At 35.8% G+C, this 14,636-nt stretch overlaps 2 protein-coding genes across 5 annotated transcripts in view; one reads left to right on the top strand and one right to left on the bottom strand.

Moving 5' to 3' along the window:
* LOC150096530 (uncharacterized) overlaps positions 1-10,924 on the bottom strand; it is a 295,354-nt gene extending 284,430 nt beyond the window's left edge. For all 4 annotated transcript variants that reach the window (XM_090408208.1, XM_090408206.1, XM_090408207.1 and 1 more), the window contains exons 1-2: positions 10,819-10,924; positions 9,907-10,033 (exon numbers count right to left, since the gene is read on the bottom strand). In XM_090408208.1, the coding sequence (XP_090264334.1) occupies positions 9,907-10,033; positions 10,819-10,842 (151 nt within the window). In that variant the 5' untranslated portion in view covers positions 10,843-10,924. The remainder of the gene's footprint in view (positions 1-9,906; positions 10,034-10,818) is intronic.
* A 344-nt stretch (positions 10,925-11,268) lies between these two features.
* LOC150096529 (acyloxyacyl hydrolase-like) overlaps positions 11,269-14,636 on the top strand; it is a 236,400-nt gene continuing 233,032 nt past the window's right edge. The window contains exon 1 of the mRNA XM_090408466.1: positions 11,269-11,413. Within this exon, the coding sequence (XP_090264592.1) occupies positions 11,299-11,413 (115 nt within the window). The 5' untranslated portion in view covers positions 11,269-11,298. The remainder of the gene's footprint in view (positions 11,414-14,636) is intronic.

Below are 14,636 nucleotides of genomic sequence, written 5' to 3'. Positions count from 1 at the left end.
TTCTTATGAATCTCTTGCTTGATAAGATCACGTCTATTTGATTCCTACCCTATTTATTCTTCAAACTCTCATGACACATTCTGATAATACATCATTTAAGTATTTTTTTAAATGTTTCCCATGCACTGTCGATATTCTTCTCATCCAGCAACGGATACCATTCCACTGAACTCAGTATACTCCTCAAGTCCATTCCTTTCGGAATGGACCATTCATAAACTGAGTCAATTCCCAAGCAAATACTGCATGATCACTGTCACCGAGGCAGAATAGTTACGTCTTTAACTGAAATACCCTCTGACACTATAATCAAATCTAACACTTTGAGTTCCTTCTGTCACATGCTGCTCAAGGCTTCTGGCCTCAGTCAAAATACTGATGTTAAATACAAATGTCAAAATGATGCCCTAGTGGTGCCTAGATAGCAAACCTGTGGCACACTTGCCAGACGTGGAACGTCAACGATTTACAGGTGATATCCTTTAATACGCTTATAAATTATTCAACTTTTTTTTTAATTATTACAATACGTACAAGTTCAATTTTGTTTTGCACGAGAGAGAGCAGCTATAAAGTCATGCATATGATTGGTGTGGTATTAACAAAAGATCACGTGCCCCAAAGACAAAGGCAACTGACAATTGAGTTGAAATGCTAATTCTCTTCAAACGAATTCCATACCATCTGAAACTGTTAACTGCACAAAGTTTCAACTTTGTGTTGAAACAAGCAGCAATAAAATTGAAACAAAGTTTCAATTTTATTGCTGCTTGTTTGCATTTGAGCTGGCAGGAAAACTCACATACTCATTATACGACATATTTCAATTCTGGCTGATTTATAATAATTTATAGGTTTTATTAATTTATTTATTTAAATTAATTTATAGGTTGAATTTTATTGCTGCTTGTTTGCATTTGAGTTGGCAGGCAAACTCACACACTCATTATATGGCATATTTCAATTCATTGTAGAATTTTATTTGTAGTTATCCTTTGTAATCTGTCATAACGACAGAGAATTTCAAATGCAATAAAACAAACACTTATTTCATGTAATTGAAAAATTGGACAATAGTTTTTAGTTAGATACCCGATTCGGGGGAACATATGGTTTTGCTCGAGTCTAAACAGCATAGTTTCTGTGAGAGGAGACATTTTTATTCCAGCTGTCTCAAACTGCACTATATTATATATTACACAGAGAAATATATTACACAACTGCAAAGCCTCTGTACCTTATTCAGGGATACAATAAACTAGTTGTTTTTCTTGCATCTGCAGTGTAATGGCTGTTGGGGAGGGTGCGAGTTACTATCGACTCTACGTAAACATGTTTAAACATTTTTCGTGTGTGAGGTATATGCAAAACTTGTTAAGGTCTTTTTTCGTAAAGTAAAATCAGGGGTGCGAGTTATATGCAAGGACAAGTTATATTTTAGTAAATACAGTAAGCATTTCGCCGACAAGTTGACATCCTAAAGCTGCTTTCCCTGCTCAGCTGAATTCTATGGTGAGTTACAATACATAAATATTTTTCTCACTAGTATTTTTTTTTCTTTTTTCAAACCACCAACATCATTAAAATCAATTTAATAATACAATAATCAATTTTACACTGAATATTATAAATATTATAAATAAAATAAAATTTTATAAAATTATAAAATATTATATACGCACACACTAGGGAGGATATGCTCCCCCTCCGGCGCCCAACCCCCTCACCCATTCAGGACTGGTAGGCCAGTTCTCCTTGAATTCTAATGACTAGAATTTTGAAGACTCGAAAGAGGGTCCCCCCCCCCCAAGTTCCAGACTGATAGGCCGGTTCTCCTTGACTTCTGATGACTCGAATTTTTAAGACTCGAAAGGTGGTTCCGCCCCTAGCGCAGCTCGAATGTCAAGCCATCAAAAGGGGGCTCTGCTAAATCCATCAAGCCTTTGATGGCTTTTTCTACTTCAAGTATGGATATGTATTCCTGACCGTATGCCTGTTGAGTGTTTTTTTTTTACCACTATGCTATCACTGCTTGTTTCATTTAGCAATTTTTCGAAGATTAATTACTCCATACTTCAAGGATATCTTTTCCTCCTATTTTCATGTCACCTATATCATCTCTAACTCCTTTTACAGCACTCTTTCCTCCATTTCTAAGCATCTTCAACAACCTCCAGAATATCTTACCACCTTCTTGATATTTATTTTCTATGTTCTTGGCAGTCCTCCCATGACTTTTGTTTAGCTAGTTTTACACATTGTTTAACTTTATTACATTTGTCTGTGTATTCTCTAAGAGCACAAGCTGACTTATTAGCCAGGAACTTTTGATATGCTTTCTTCTTTTTCTTCACTGCCTCTTTAACTTCCTGTGTACACCATGGAGTTCTGATTTTTCTATCCTTGCAGACAACCTCACCACATGCCTCTCTGGCTGAATCAATCGGGGTTTTCTTCAAGTTTGCCACTGAATCTCCACGGTTTGGTTCTTGTTCTCAAACTCTTTCTTTTTTTCTTAATTATTATATTAATTAATTATAGTCTACACTTCACATCTGAGAGCTGCTCAACTTTTATTCGCTTTAAAACTTTCTTAGATGTTATTCTTTTCAATATGAAATTCAATTTTATCCTGCTCAAGACTAAATAGTGATCACTTCCAATTTCAAATCCTCTGTACACTCTGGTGTCCTGCACCAGGGAGAAAACATCACTATCAACAATAACATAGTCAATGAGACTTTTCTTATTCCTTGCCTCTTCTCTCCATGTGAATTTGTGCACATTTTTATGTTGGAACATGGTATTAGTAATAACCAGTCCATGTCCTGAGCAGAAATCCAACAGGTATTTGCCATTATTATTAGCTTTGCTCTTTTCTCCAAATTTTCCCAAAACATTTTTGTATGTCTGAAAATCACTTCCTACTCTGCTATTTATATCCCCAACAAGGACCAACTTTTCCTTTTTCATTGTGTCAGTAGGTCTTTGCTTTAGAGCCTCAAAAAAATTCCTCCACTTCTACCTTAGTAGAACCTTCTGTGGGACCACCGCAGGCACAAATAAGTCTCATTGTCCAGTTACCCATTCTGATATTTGCCCACATCACTCTACTTGAGACTGCCTGCCATTCAGGAAGATTAGCCTCGTATTTAATGTTGAATACTATGGCTACTAATGTCAGCTGTTTGCTTTATGCGGATGATGTTATACTTCTAAATAAATCCGCTACAAGTCTGCAAGATTCTCTGACTAAATTGAATAGCTGTTGTAATAGATATGGTATGAAGGTCAGCAATAAAAAGACAATGAAAATAGGCAGAATCATTGAAAATGTCAACTGTGTTGTGAATGGAGAACCTGTGGAACAAGTAAAACATTTCAGCTACTTAGGCACGATTTTTACTGAAGATGGTAAATTAAATATAGAAATAGACAACAGAATCAGCAAAGCTGGTATGGTGGGAAGTTAATTGAATAAATTCATATGGAATAAGAAAGAAATTAGTCGGAACACTAAATTAGCTGTATACAAGACAGTGTTCAAACCAGTTTTAACTTATGGATCTGAGAGCTGGGTCAGAAGTAAAACACTTGACCAAAGACTAGAGACCGCAGATATGAGAGTCCTGAGAAAGATTATAAGCGTGAACAGAGGGCATCAATGGCAATATCATATTAAAAATGAGGATATTAGGAAAGAACTTGACATTGTCAGCATCCAGGAATGCGTTAGCAGAGCCAATCTCAGGTGGTATGGTCACTTAAATAGAATGGGAGAGAAAAGATTAGCAAAACAAGTGTTCTCTGCCAGGTTGGCAGGAAAACGACCCAAAGGAAGACCAAGATATAGGTGGATTGATACGGTACTTGCTCACATTTTATAATGTGATGGTTGGTTGGTTGGTTGATTGGAATTTACAGTCGAAGCAACTCAGGCTACATGGCCAGTGTATTATGTCTGTTAATTGCATGTGTTCTGATGGCCAGTTTGCTTGTTTTGCTATAACGTGTCAGGTGAGTTAGATGAAGGTGATAGGATACATAAGTGCCTTAGACCAGCGCTTCCCAAACTGTGGGCCGCAGACCCCTTGGGGGCCGTGAGATAATGAAAACAAATTTAAAATTTTAAGACTAAGTAGATTTTTTTATTTTAAAAGAAACGTATTTAATTTTTATTATTTATTATTTCTTTTTTTTGTTTTTTTTTATATTTTAATAGAAAAATTCACACATTGGTGTTGGTTCCCAAACTTTGCTTCCTGCGTATTTCAGTGCTTAATGAATATTAGTAAATATTGCTTATTCATATGTTTCATTCCAAAGCAGTGATTAATTGTATTTACTTCGAATGCTCTCCAGGGAAGCTCCAAATCTTCCTGTCCCATCAGGCGTTCGTAATCAGGGACTGTTGATATCGACTTTATATACATATCAAAACTCGTTTTATATTATCACTGTCATCCGAGCTAGTTTTCTGTTACCAATAAAAGTTTCGCATATACTTCACACATGAAAAAAAGCTTAAACAAGTTCATGTAGGGAGATAGTAATTCACTTGCAGTGCCCTCCCTAACAGCCTGCATACTGCAGAGGCAATAAAAATAAGTACTTTTATTATGCCAGTGAATAAGGTAAGAGGAGTCTGTGTAATATATTTCTCATCAAATAGTGCAATTAGAGACAACTGGGATAAAAACACTAATTATTGAATCCCATGTCCCCTCATACAGAAACTATGCTGTATAGACTGAAACAAAACCATATGTTGCATGGGCAAACACAGTATCTAACTAAAAACTATTGTTATTAATTAGATGTGTGCGAGTTCGATTTCCCAAGGCAGCAATAAAATTCACCTGAACGTGTTAAAATTCCTAAAAGTGTTAAAACTAAGTAATATATATATATATATATATATACTTTCTACATATATATATAAATAATGAATGTTATGGCAGTTTCACATATGGAATTTGGTTGAAGAGAGTTAGCATTTCAACTCAATTGTCAGCTATGCTTTTATCTTTCGGTTGCACGATCTTTTGTTAATACCGCACCAATCATATGCACGTTTTAATAACCTGCCTTTGCTGTCTGTGTCGCGTTAGACTTAATTACCGTAAAGGGAGAAAAGTCACAAAAGAGAAAAATGTTCCTAGTCCGGGGATTCCCTTATTCAGGTAATATTCACTAATTTCATGTTATCAGTCTGTGGTGTGCCAGTATCGGAAAGTGGTGATATTATTTGATGTATTCTACGTTGAAAAATTTAACCCTGAGATGGATAAGTGGCTGATAAAAAAATCCTGCAAACAATCAGAAGAAGCAGAAACAGACTCAAAAAAAAAAAAAAACAGGACAGTATTTCATATTTTACCAGAACATCCCGCATCGTCTTCAGAACCAAACGGTAAGAGGCAAAAAATGTAATATATGCATTTGATTTTTGCAATATTCGCTGTGTATGTTTTGTATTGAATATAAATACAATAAATATTATAATAATATATCTCTCTATTACGATTGTGTTTCGAGGGGGCCGTGAAATATTTTAATTTTTGCAAAGGGGGCCCTGACATCCAGAAGTTTGGGAAGCATTGCCTTAGACGATAGAAATATAAGATCTGATAATGTTAGAATCTTGACACGTAACAGACTGATATGGAGGAAAATTGTAGATAGGAAGTTAGTAATGATGTAATTTTTTCATGTAGTACTGTCATATCCTGTCCCTTGAGGGTACATGGCAGGAATTTGATGATGATGATACTATGGCTACCCCTTTTTTTCCTTGATTGTTATTGCCTGAATATAACATTTTGTATTTATTGCTCAGAAAGATCTCACCGGTTTTTGTCTTTTTTGTTTCAGTCACCCCTATTATGTCGATCTGGTACTTATCGAATTCCTCAGCTAGCTCCATTTCTTTGCCATTCAGGCTTCTTATGTTGATAGTACCGATCTTTAACTCTGGTGATGTTGAGTTGAGGTGTGCTTTCAGATTTGTTCCAGTTCGAAAACAACGGGGGCCTTGTTTAACCAGGCGACGCCCCAGCCAGCATGAAATTTTGTCAAGTTGTACCATCATTTTATAATTTGGTTTAAGCCAATAAGAATTACAATTTGGTCAGCTAAATCCCAAATTGCCAGCCCATCCTCATTCGTTCAGTATCCAGGTAGATACCCAACAGGGTGCACTACGAAAAGGTGAGGATTGGACATTAGGTCAGAAGGCCTGGTCGGTTCTCCACATTCCTTTAAAGGCTATGAGGAGGTCTCCTCTCAGTTATACAGCTTTGAACCCTTAAGCACCCTGGGTGTGTGTGTGTGTGTATATATATAATATATATTATATATATATATATTATAAATTTATGAATTAATTAATTTTCTATTAATTTCTCCCCTATTAAAAACTGCCCAGCACGTCAGCAACTTGATTTGTAAATTTTTGGCACGAGCACATAAAAAAGGTTCGCCATCGCTGCACTAGTGCATTTGAAAATGACAATTTCCTCATCAAATGTCAGCATTTGATGCCAAGATAAGAGAAATAGTTGAAATTTTCCAAAGGTAAGGTTATTCCATCTAACTGACTGAATGACTAGTACCTGCACTAAATCAGCTGGAGCAGCAATCTCTCCAGTACCTTAAACTGTATGTCCTACATGTCTACTTAAGAATAACTTAGTATGTATGCTATATTGAACGACCAACTTAGTATGTATGCTATATTGAATGACTACTAGGTGAAAGAAAGAAAAAATTATCCAAAAATCAAGTTTAAATAAAAAAATACTTGATGCAGTCAACAGAAGTTATGATGAATATTTTTGATTTGAACAGAAAAAAATGACCATGCATATTAAGATTCTGTCAATCTCTGATTTATCAATTAAGCCCAAAGTTGATCTTAATTTGAACCGACTGTTGCATTTCACTATTATTTAGTATGCCTTTTGTCTGTATAAATTTTTGTACTCCCTGATATCACATGAAATATTGGTGAAACTATATTGTATGTAGACCTCACCTTCTGGGAGTCAGGGTATCATCAAAGGAGGGCCCTGAAATGTGCAATTCCTTGATACCAATCATCTCTCTCATTTAAAAACATTCGATGAAGATACAGTCACAATTTGCACCAGAAACCTTTTCACAAAACCAGTTGAATAATTAAAAAAACTATTTTAAATTTCAGCTGTTTTATGTGATAAGAATACAGGCCTCACAATTGTGATATGCTTTCACTCCACAGCCTGTGTAATATAATGAAATTTCTTCTGTATCTTATATTGTAAGAATCTCTGACCATAAGTTTCTTCCATATCTCCTCCCATTCTCTTATTTCTCAAACTATGAAAGGCACACTTCTTCAGTTTGCTTTCATGCAAAATTCCAAAAGCCAGATAACATTTTAGTCAGCAAATACTGAGGCTTTTTCCACTGTTTCCTCCCTCATCTCCACAAAACCCAGGTAACTATATCTAAATGCAATAGTCCAGATGTAGTCTTCAAGGCCTTAAAAAGTGGGAGAATAACTTCCTTATTCTAAAAGTTAGCGTGCTTTTCTGCATACAGTTATCTGACTCTGCATAAACTTATAACTCTATGAAATTTAACTTTCTAGAAGAATAAACATCTAAGTTGGAAGTTTCGAATTTTATGAAAAGCATTGTTACTATCACATAAAACTAGGCTGATTTCACCTGATTAAGAAACATTAATGTACATACAAGTTTAGATTAAATTTTTTATTTTCTTTACTTTCAGCATATCATAAAAGAAAGCTACTTTTATTCCCTATTAGATAAATAATAACACACTTTCCAATGTGTTTCTTTTGAAAATTCTCCTTATGTATATATTATGAACTTTTATTCAGATAATGAAAAATACCATCTGCTGATATTAAGATCATGGGATTTTTTTATTTCTTTAAACATTTGCAATAAAAGGAAAAGTTATATTTCATACAGTCCAAGAAATATTGATTTCTCTACATATGTATCTATCTATATACTCAATTTCTTTGGTGTTATAAAATTGCATACACACAAAACATTATTCAACTATATGAGCCAATTTTCATTATTATCTAGTATGAGACCAGATATCCTTATTAGAAGCCTGAAATGGCTTAAAAAAAATGTCTCCAAAGAAAGATTTCAAGATTTTATATTATCTCCCAATGCCAGTAACAAATATACAATAAGTTTACAATTTTTTTTTAATGGTGTTTGGATATTTTTTTTTAAAAAAACTAATATCTCATCATTTCAGAGGATGCAATTGTTTGAAGGGTTTCACATTTTCCTCCAGTTGGTGAAAGTGATCATGAAGTAATCACCTGTGTTGTGGCTAGTCATACGCAGTCTTATGCGAGGAAAGGATATATGTGGAATTATAAGGCTGGTGATTATGACAATCTTAGAAGACAACTTCAAGCCATAAAATGGAACAAGGAGTTGAACAATAAGGAAATAAATGCTGCATGGGAAGAACTTACAAAGAAATACACAACAGCATCAAAGTATGAATGTGGAGCTTAAGCATGAAATCTGGAAAAAGAAAGTCCTTTGGAGGAAGTACATGATTCCACCATGATTAGGGTGGAATCACGAGGAACTTAAGCATAGAGGACATAAGAGAGGATAGCTTAATTGTGAGTGAGTAGCGAGTATTTGAGGAAATAAATATATTTGATGTTAATAAGGCGATTTGATGAAATATCACCACACATCTTAAGAGAATGTTCCAGAGAACTGGCAGCGGCATCGGCATGCCTGTTTAACAAGACTTTTGCAACAGCACAGGTTCCAAGGGAGTGGAAGGAAGGTAAAATTGTTCCACTGCATAAAGGCAGTGATAAGGCTGTAGCTTCAAATTATAGACCAGTCTATATATCTGGAGTTGTGGTGAAGGTCCTGGAAGGTCCTGGAGAGATTGGTGAGAAGTAGGATACAGAAATGGGTTGATAACAGTATTCTCTGTGGTTATCAGCATGGGTTTGTTAAGGGGAGATCATCTTTCACTAACTTATGTACTACAACAAGGTGACAAATACTTTGGACAGAGGAGATGCATATACAGTGGTGTACTTGGATTTTGAAAAGACTTTTGATAGACTGCCACATGAAATGACAATAATCCATATGAGGCCATGATCAGGCTTCATATGGATTATTGTGCCCAGATTTAGTCACTAGGTTTTCATTGTGACGAGGATATGTTGGAAAGGGCACAGAGAAGATTCACAAGGGTAGTCAGTGGTTTTTGGAATACGAGGACAGATTGAGAGAATGTAAGTTGCAAAGCCTCGTGAATAAGAAGGGGGGGGATATGATTGAGACATAAGCTAGTCAGGGGTTGTTATCAGGTAGACATGGAAGAGATTTTTCATAGAATGGGAGAGGGGAGTAGAACAACAGGCCATTGCTGGAAACTGTATAAGGAGGGTGTGAGTAAAGGAGTGAGAAGCAGGTTCTTTGCATTGAAGGTGGTTGGTGAGCAAAATGCATTGCCTGAGTGTGTTGTACACATTGAATCAGTTTAAGACACAGTTGGATGAGCATTGTACATAATAGTGAGTACCTCCCACAATGAGTCTGACTCCATGGAGGTCAGGTGTTGATAATAATATCTAGTAAACGTTCCCTGCCACAACACACACACAACAAATAATTTATATTTTCGAAAATAAAATAAAAATTTCACAACAAAACTGTTATGAAATGAAGCTCAGTTAATGGATGTTCTAAATATATATGCGTATGTATGTGTGTATATTTGCTTTCTTAAAATGTTAAAATTTCAAATGAAATATAAACTTGTTGAATAATTATGTAATTACTAAAGCATTCAATCCACTGAATCACATTTGTCATGAATATGTTTCTTTACCATTATCAGATGCAAGCTGGTTGTTTTCTGCCAGTGGTGTACGGCGTTTCCTACTTAATGTTTCTGGCATCTGGGCCATTCTTTTATTCAGATTTTCTCTTCTTGCCTGAGTTCTCTGAACAAGTTTCTAAGTAAAAAATGAACAGAAGATCATAGCATCAATATCTAAATTATAAAATTAAATATTCAAAATAGAAATTAAAATGTGAATCAAATTTGGAAGGTATCCTACAGAATTCATGGAAGGGGGGGGGGGGTCTTTAGAGTTAGGTCATCCTATTATCACCATCTATTTATCAGTTAATGTGGTTCACACAGCAGAATCATGCAACAATTGATAACACTTGATTGTACTCATGTAAATTATAAATAACGCTTATGGTTATCGTTATCCAATTTACGTAAGCAATAAATATAGTATGGTAAAGATTCTAAGTAACGAAAAAATCCAAAGCTTTTCTCACACAGTTGCTATTCCCTCCCCTCCCCCCCTGGTGCAGGCATACATAGACAAAAAGCCATAAAGTAATAAGTAAATAATAATGTTAAAGAATGAGAAATATGTATATACGATTATTAGAATGTATTCATTAAAAATGTTTAAAAAATCAAGTTTCAAAACCAGCAACTTCCATAGCAGTAACTGACAAATCAAATTACTTGACAAGTGGAAAGACAAATGACGGGTGCTATGAAACATAAACTCGATTAACTGTATGATATGAATTTTATATGTTAAGAAACGGCATTGGAGTTATACTTGCTTGTTAATATTAGAAAGCCAGCATATTGACATACCACGCAAATATAGACGTGAAAATCAAATGTATTGCCAAAAAAATAAGTTTTATATGTTTTAGTTATTTAAGTTACTATTCACTTATCCAGAATTTGAATAATTCAACACTCTACCTCAGCAAAACTATCTAAATCCATTATCCTTTTTGATTTTGAAGTAAATGAGAAAATAAAGTACTTATATCACTATAATGGCAACCCAATACCATCTCCACCCCACCGGTTAGATCATCAAACGAATTTGAAATAAGCGCTCCAGCACATGCGCAAAACTCATAAGTTGAAAATTCAATTACTTATACGTTGTTTGTTTATTTGCTTCTGCAATCGTTTTTAACGTTATGGAAATAACTTTCCGTAACGTTGGGTTATATTAAAGTATGACGTACATACAATATCTGTATATGTGTATATTTTATTTATAAACTATTTTAAAACCTTCAAAATCAGCCAATCACAAACCACGTGGGAAAGTTGAACTTATCAGTAATATCTTTCAACTGATATGCTTATAAAAGGGAGACGCTTACCTACTCTTCTCCACATGTATGCAGAAAGCGTGTTATATTTTGGGTCCCAAGTAAAAAGGGAAAAATGAAACGTGCGATAGTATTCATAAGTTTAGCTCAGTTGTTTTGTTACCCATATTTAGTATCAACATCTCACATAGATGTAACCAAAGGAGTGAACGGGGGAGTGCCTTGCGCAGGTAAGAACTTTTAACTTCGCTCAATAAAATTCTGTTGAAAGGGGGATCCACTGAAATTTTCGGCAGACAAACAACAATTTGAGATTATATGTCCCCCCCCCCCACACACACATTGTTCTATATCAGTTTTTTTCATCCTCAGCATTGACGACTTATCTAACAACAGTAGATATTTTTTCGTCCCAAATCACCAATCTAATTATGGGCCCTTTCCAATGGAAAGATGTCATTCAGTCTTTAAATTTAATTTAGAAACGGTTTCTTCATGCAGTGCCTCTCTTCTTTTAACAAAGCACTGGATTTTTTTCTAAAGTAGCTTTTGTGGGATTTGATTTTCCGATGGAAAGGAACGAACAACTTTTTTCTATTATTATTGTAACACTATTTAATAATTTTGAAGTAACCATGTAACGACAATTTAATTTTGATTTGCATATTTCTTAGTAAAATGGATAGAAATAATAGCCAGTACTACTCGCTAGTATACTCGACGTTGGAGCTGCATTCAATGCAGCCCTTATGGACGAGCCGCCACATTTGGAATACTCATAAAAAGACGGTTTTTTACTCTCCCACCGAGATAGTGTCCCATTATGAGAATGTCAGAATATTTATTTATTTTCTTATTTTCCCTGTACACCCCTTGAGGATGCGTATCAGGAATTTGATGACTTCTTATTGTCAGGTTCTGCAAAACCAAAACCGCCGTGAACATATGCAATTTACACAGGATGCTATACCGGTACGTTATAGCCTTCATTGCTTTGCGATACTTAAAAGAATCGAACCACGGTACCAAGACAACATAGTCTAGTTCGGTAGTTTGGTTTCATTTAAATAATAATCATGTAAAGATGCAGTAGGTTGGCTTCGGCTTAGCAGAGACTACACCACTGATAATCTTATTGAGTTCGTTTGTCTGTTGTCCTGTTCAACAATTAAAGCTTCCTTATCTAAGTAACCTTTTCTTAACTGTAGGAAATTTTTGTACGAATTTCTTAGTGTTTTACCCTGTAAAAAATAACTATGTCCCAAATATAGATAGTCGAAAGCAGTTGAACAAATCAAATTACAGAAGTGGCTGCGCTCGAAACAACCGCCTTTACATCCAGTTATATTAGGATGAATTCTTCAATAGGACCTTATGCAGTATCAGAAGTTAGGTCGAAATCAGTGAGACAATACTTGAGAAATATCTCCTGCATTTCAGTACTGTTACCACGAATGCACAAAAAAAAAAAAAAAAAACTGACTAAATCAGCCGAAGATTGAACTATAATAGTGCGTAATCCTCTCAACTCAGCTACAAGTAGGACACGAGATAGTAAACTCATGCTACATAACTCATTCTTATGCTTCATGTTTTTGAGTGGAATTACAGGACTTTCTCCCTGATAATGACGTTTCACATATATCGGAGTTTTTTTGAATAAATTCTACATTTATTATACGCCGCATAACTATCTATAAATATCTAGTGCATATCCCTTAAAATAATGTAAGGGACTATGAATGTGCACGTTTTTAGCTTGTGTGTGTATATCTGTATCTCACTTTCACATTGTGTATTAATTGAAATACGACACCTCTAGACGAGACCGGAAAACTAGCATTGAGATAGTCCTATTTGAAAATTTGGTTTTTACTTGTAAAGATGCAGTAGGTTTTATTCTCACACGAAGTAGTGAGAATAAAAAGTAATTTTTAAGCGTTAACTGAATATCACTGTTGAAGTTCGGGAACCTCTTTCCTGTTGGGTTCTTCTGAGAAATGTAAATGACCAACATATATTCAACGAAAACTAGAAATTAGGGTAGAAAGAAATTCAGTTCTAATGATTCTTGTAATAACAGTAGTCAGGGACCCACTAGTCTTAAACTACAGAAAAGTTTAAAATAAATCCGTTAACCCCCTTTTCATTTTGCTCAGAGAATGAGCAGAATTCCCGGAATTCCCGTAATCCAAGTGTTTGGTTAGTAATATATACACATTCACAATGTGCTTGTGCTACCGTTTCTTTTTGACGAGAAAAAAAAAAATTCTGCATTGATCAAATTAAAATTTCTTTGTCTCCATCTACTCTGCTTGTAAAGAAGTCAGCAGACACCATATCGTGAGGAACAAGCAGCTATGGTGCCCATCTTAATAACACGTAGGACCTCCTTTTGCTGCAATGCCTGCAGCAATCATACTGGGAATACTTTCCGCAAGTGTAAGATAACGATCAATTGAAATGGTGAACCATTCTTCCAGTAGGCATATAATAAGCTCCTTGACTTCTACGGATGCTCCACTTCATCCCATAGATGTTCGGTAGAGTTGAGATCACAGTTCTGCAGCCTTATGACATGGTGCACTGTTTTGCTGAAAGGGGGAGTGGTCATTTCCGCAGAAACACAAAGAAGTAGAAAGCACTGCATTATCTAGGATGTTCATACGTCTAATAGTTCAATGTTCGTGGCACCACAAAGAGAGGTCCGAGGCCAATCCGGGACCATACTATCACACATCCCCTCCGAATTTCATAGTTGGGAATATAGTGGTTCAGTGGGCATCTGCCAAACCCACACTGGTCCTTCTGCTTAGTAGAAGGCATAGCATGATTCATCACTCTATATCACAGCTTTCCAAGCTTACACATCCCAACATAATGCTCTTTTCACCACTAAAGATGACTCTGTATGCTGATTCGGTAATGTGGGGGCTTGCATATTGAGGTCCAACCATGAAAACACATATTGTGAGCCTCGATTCTGAATGTTTTTGTGCATATTCGTGTTCCAGTCGATGCCCCTAACTCCAGAGTCAACGTGCCATTCGACGAACGGCGGTTATTACGCATTACCCCTTGTAGTACGGTACGGTCACATTCGGTGAGTGAGGTGGGTCGTCCACTGCGGGTGGCGCTTGAAGTTCACCTCCTGCGCTTCCATCTTAGTACGGTAACCCAGATTGTTGACTTAGGATGGCCCAATTTGTCAACAGTTTTCTCAGCAGATAGGCCTGCAACATGGCATCCTATCACAATGCCTCTTTCAAACCCCCTCAGTTTCCTTCTCGCAGCCATTTCACCCGGATACAGTGCACTGACTTGGGAACATCATATTCCTCCAATTTATACCGTGTACGTATAAATGCACCTTGCCTGTGGAGGTGTTTGTTGGCTTCTTTTCAAGCAGTGTACATATTAGCGAAACTACTGTTGTTGGTTTTCCTGAGTTAT

This window comes from Typopeltis vanoorti, chromosome 18 (genome assembly GCF_054136105.1).
Source record: "Typopeltis vanoorti isolate ZY-2024b chromosome 18, IOZ_Tvanoo_1.0, whole genome shotgun sequence".
NCBI lineage: Eukaryota > Metazoa > Arthropoda > Arachnida > Uropygi > Thelyphonidae > Typopeltis > Typopeltis vanoorti.
Note: the sequence above shows the minus strand (reverse complement) of the source record. Positions and strands in the feature narration are given on the sequence as shown.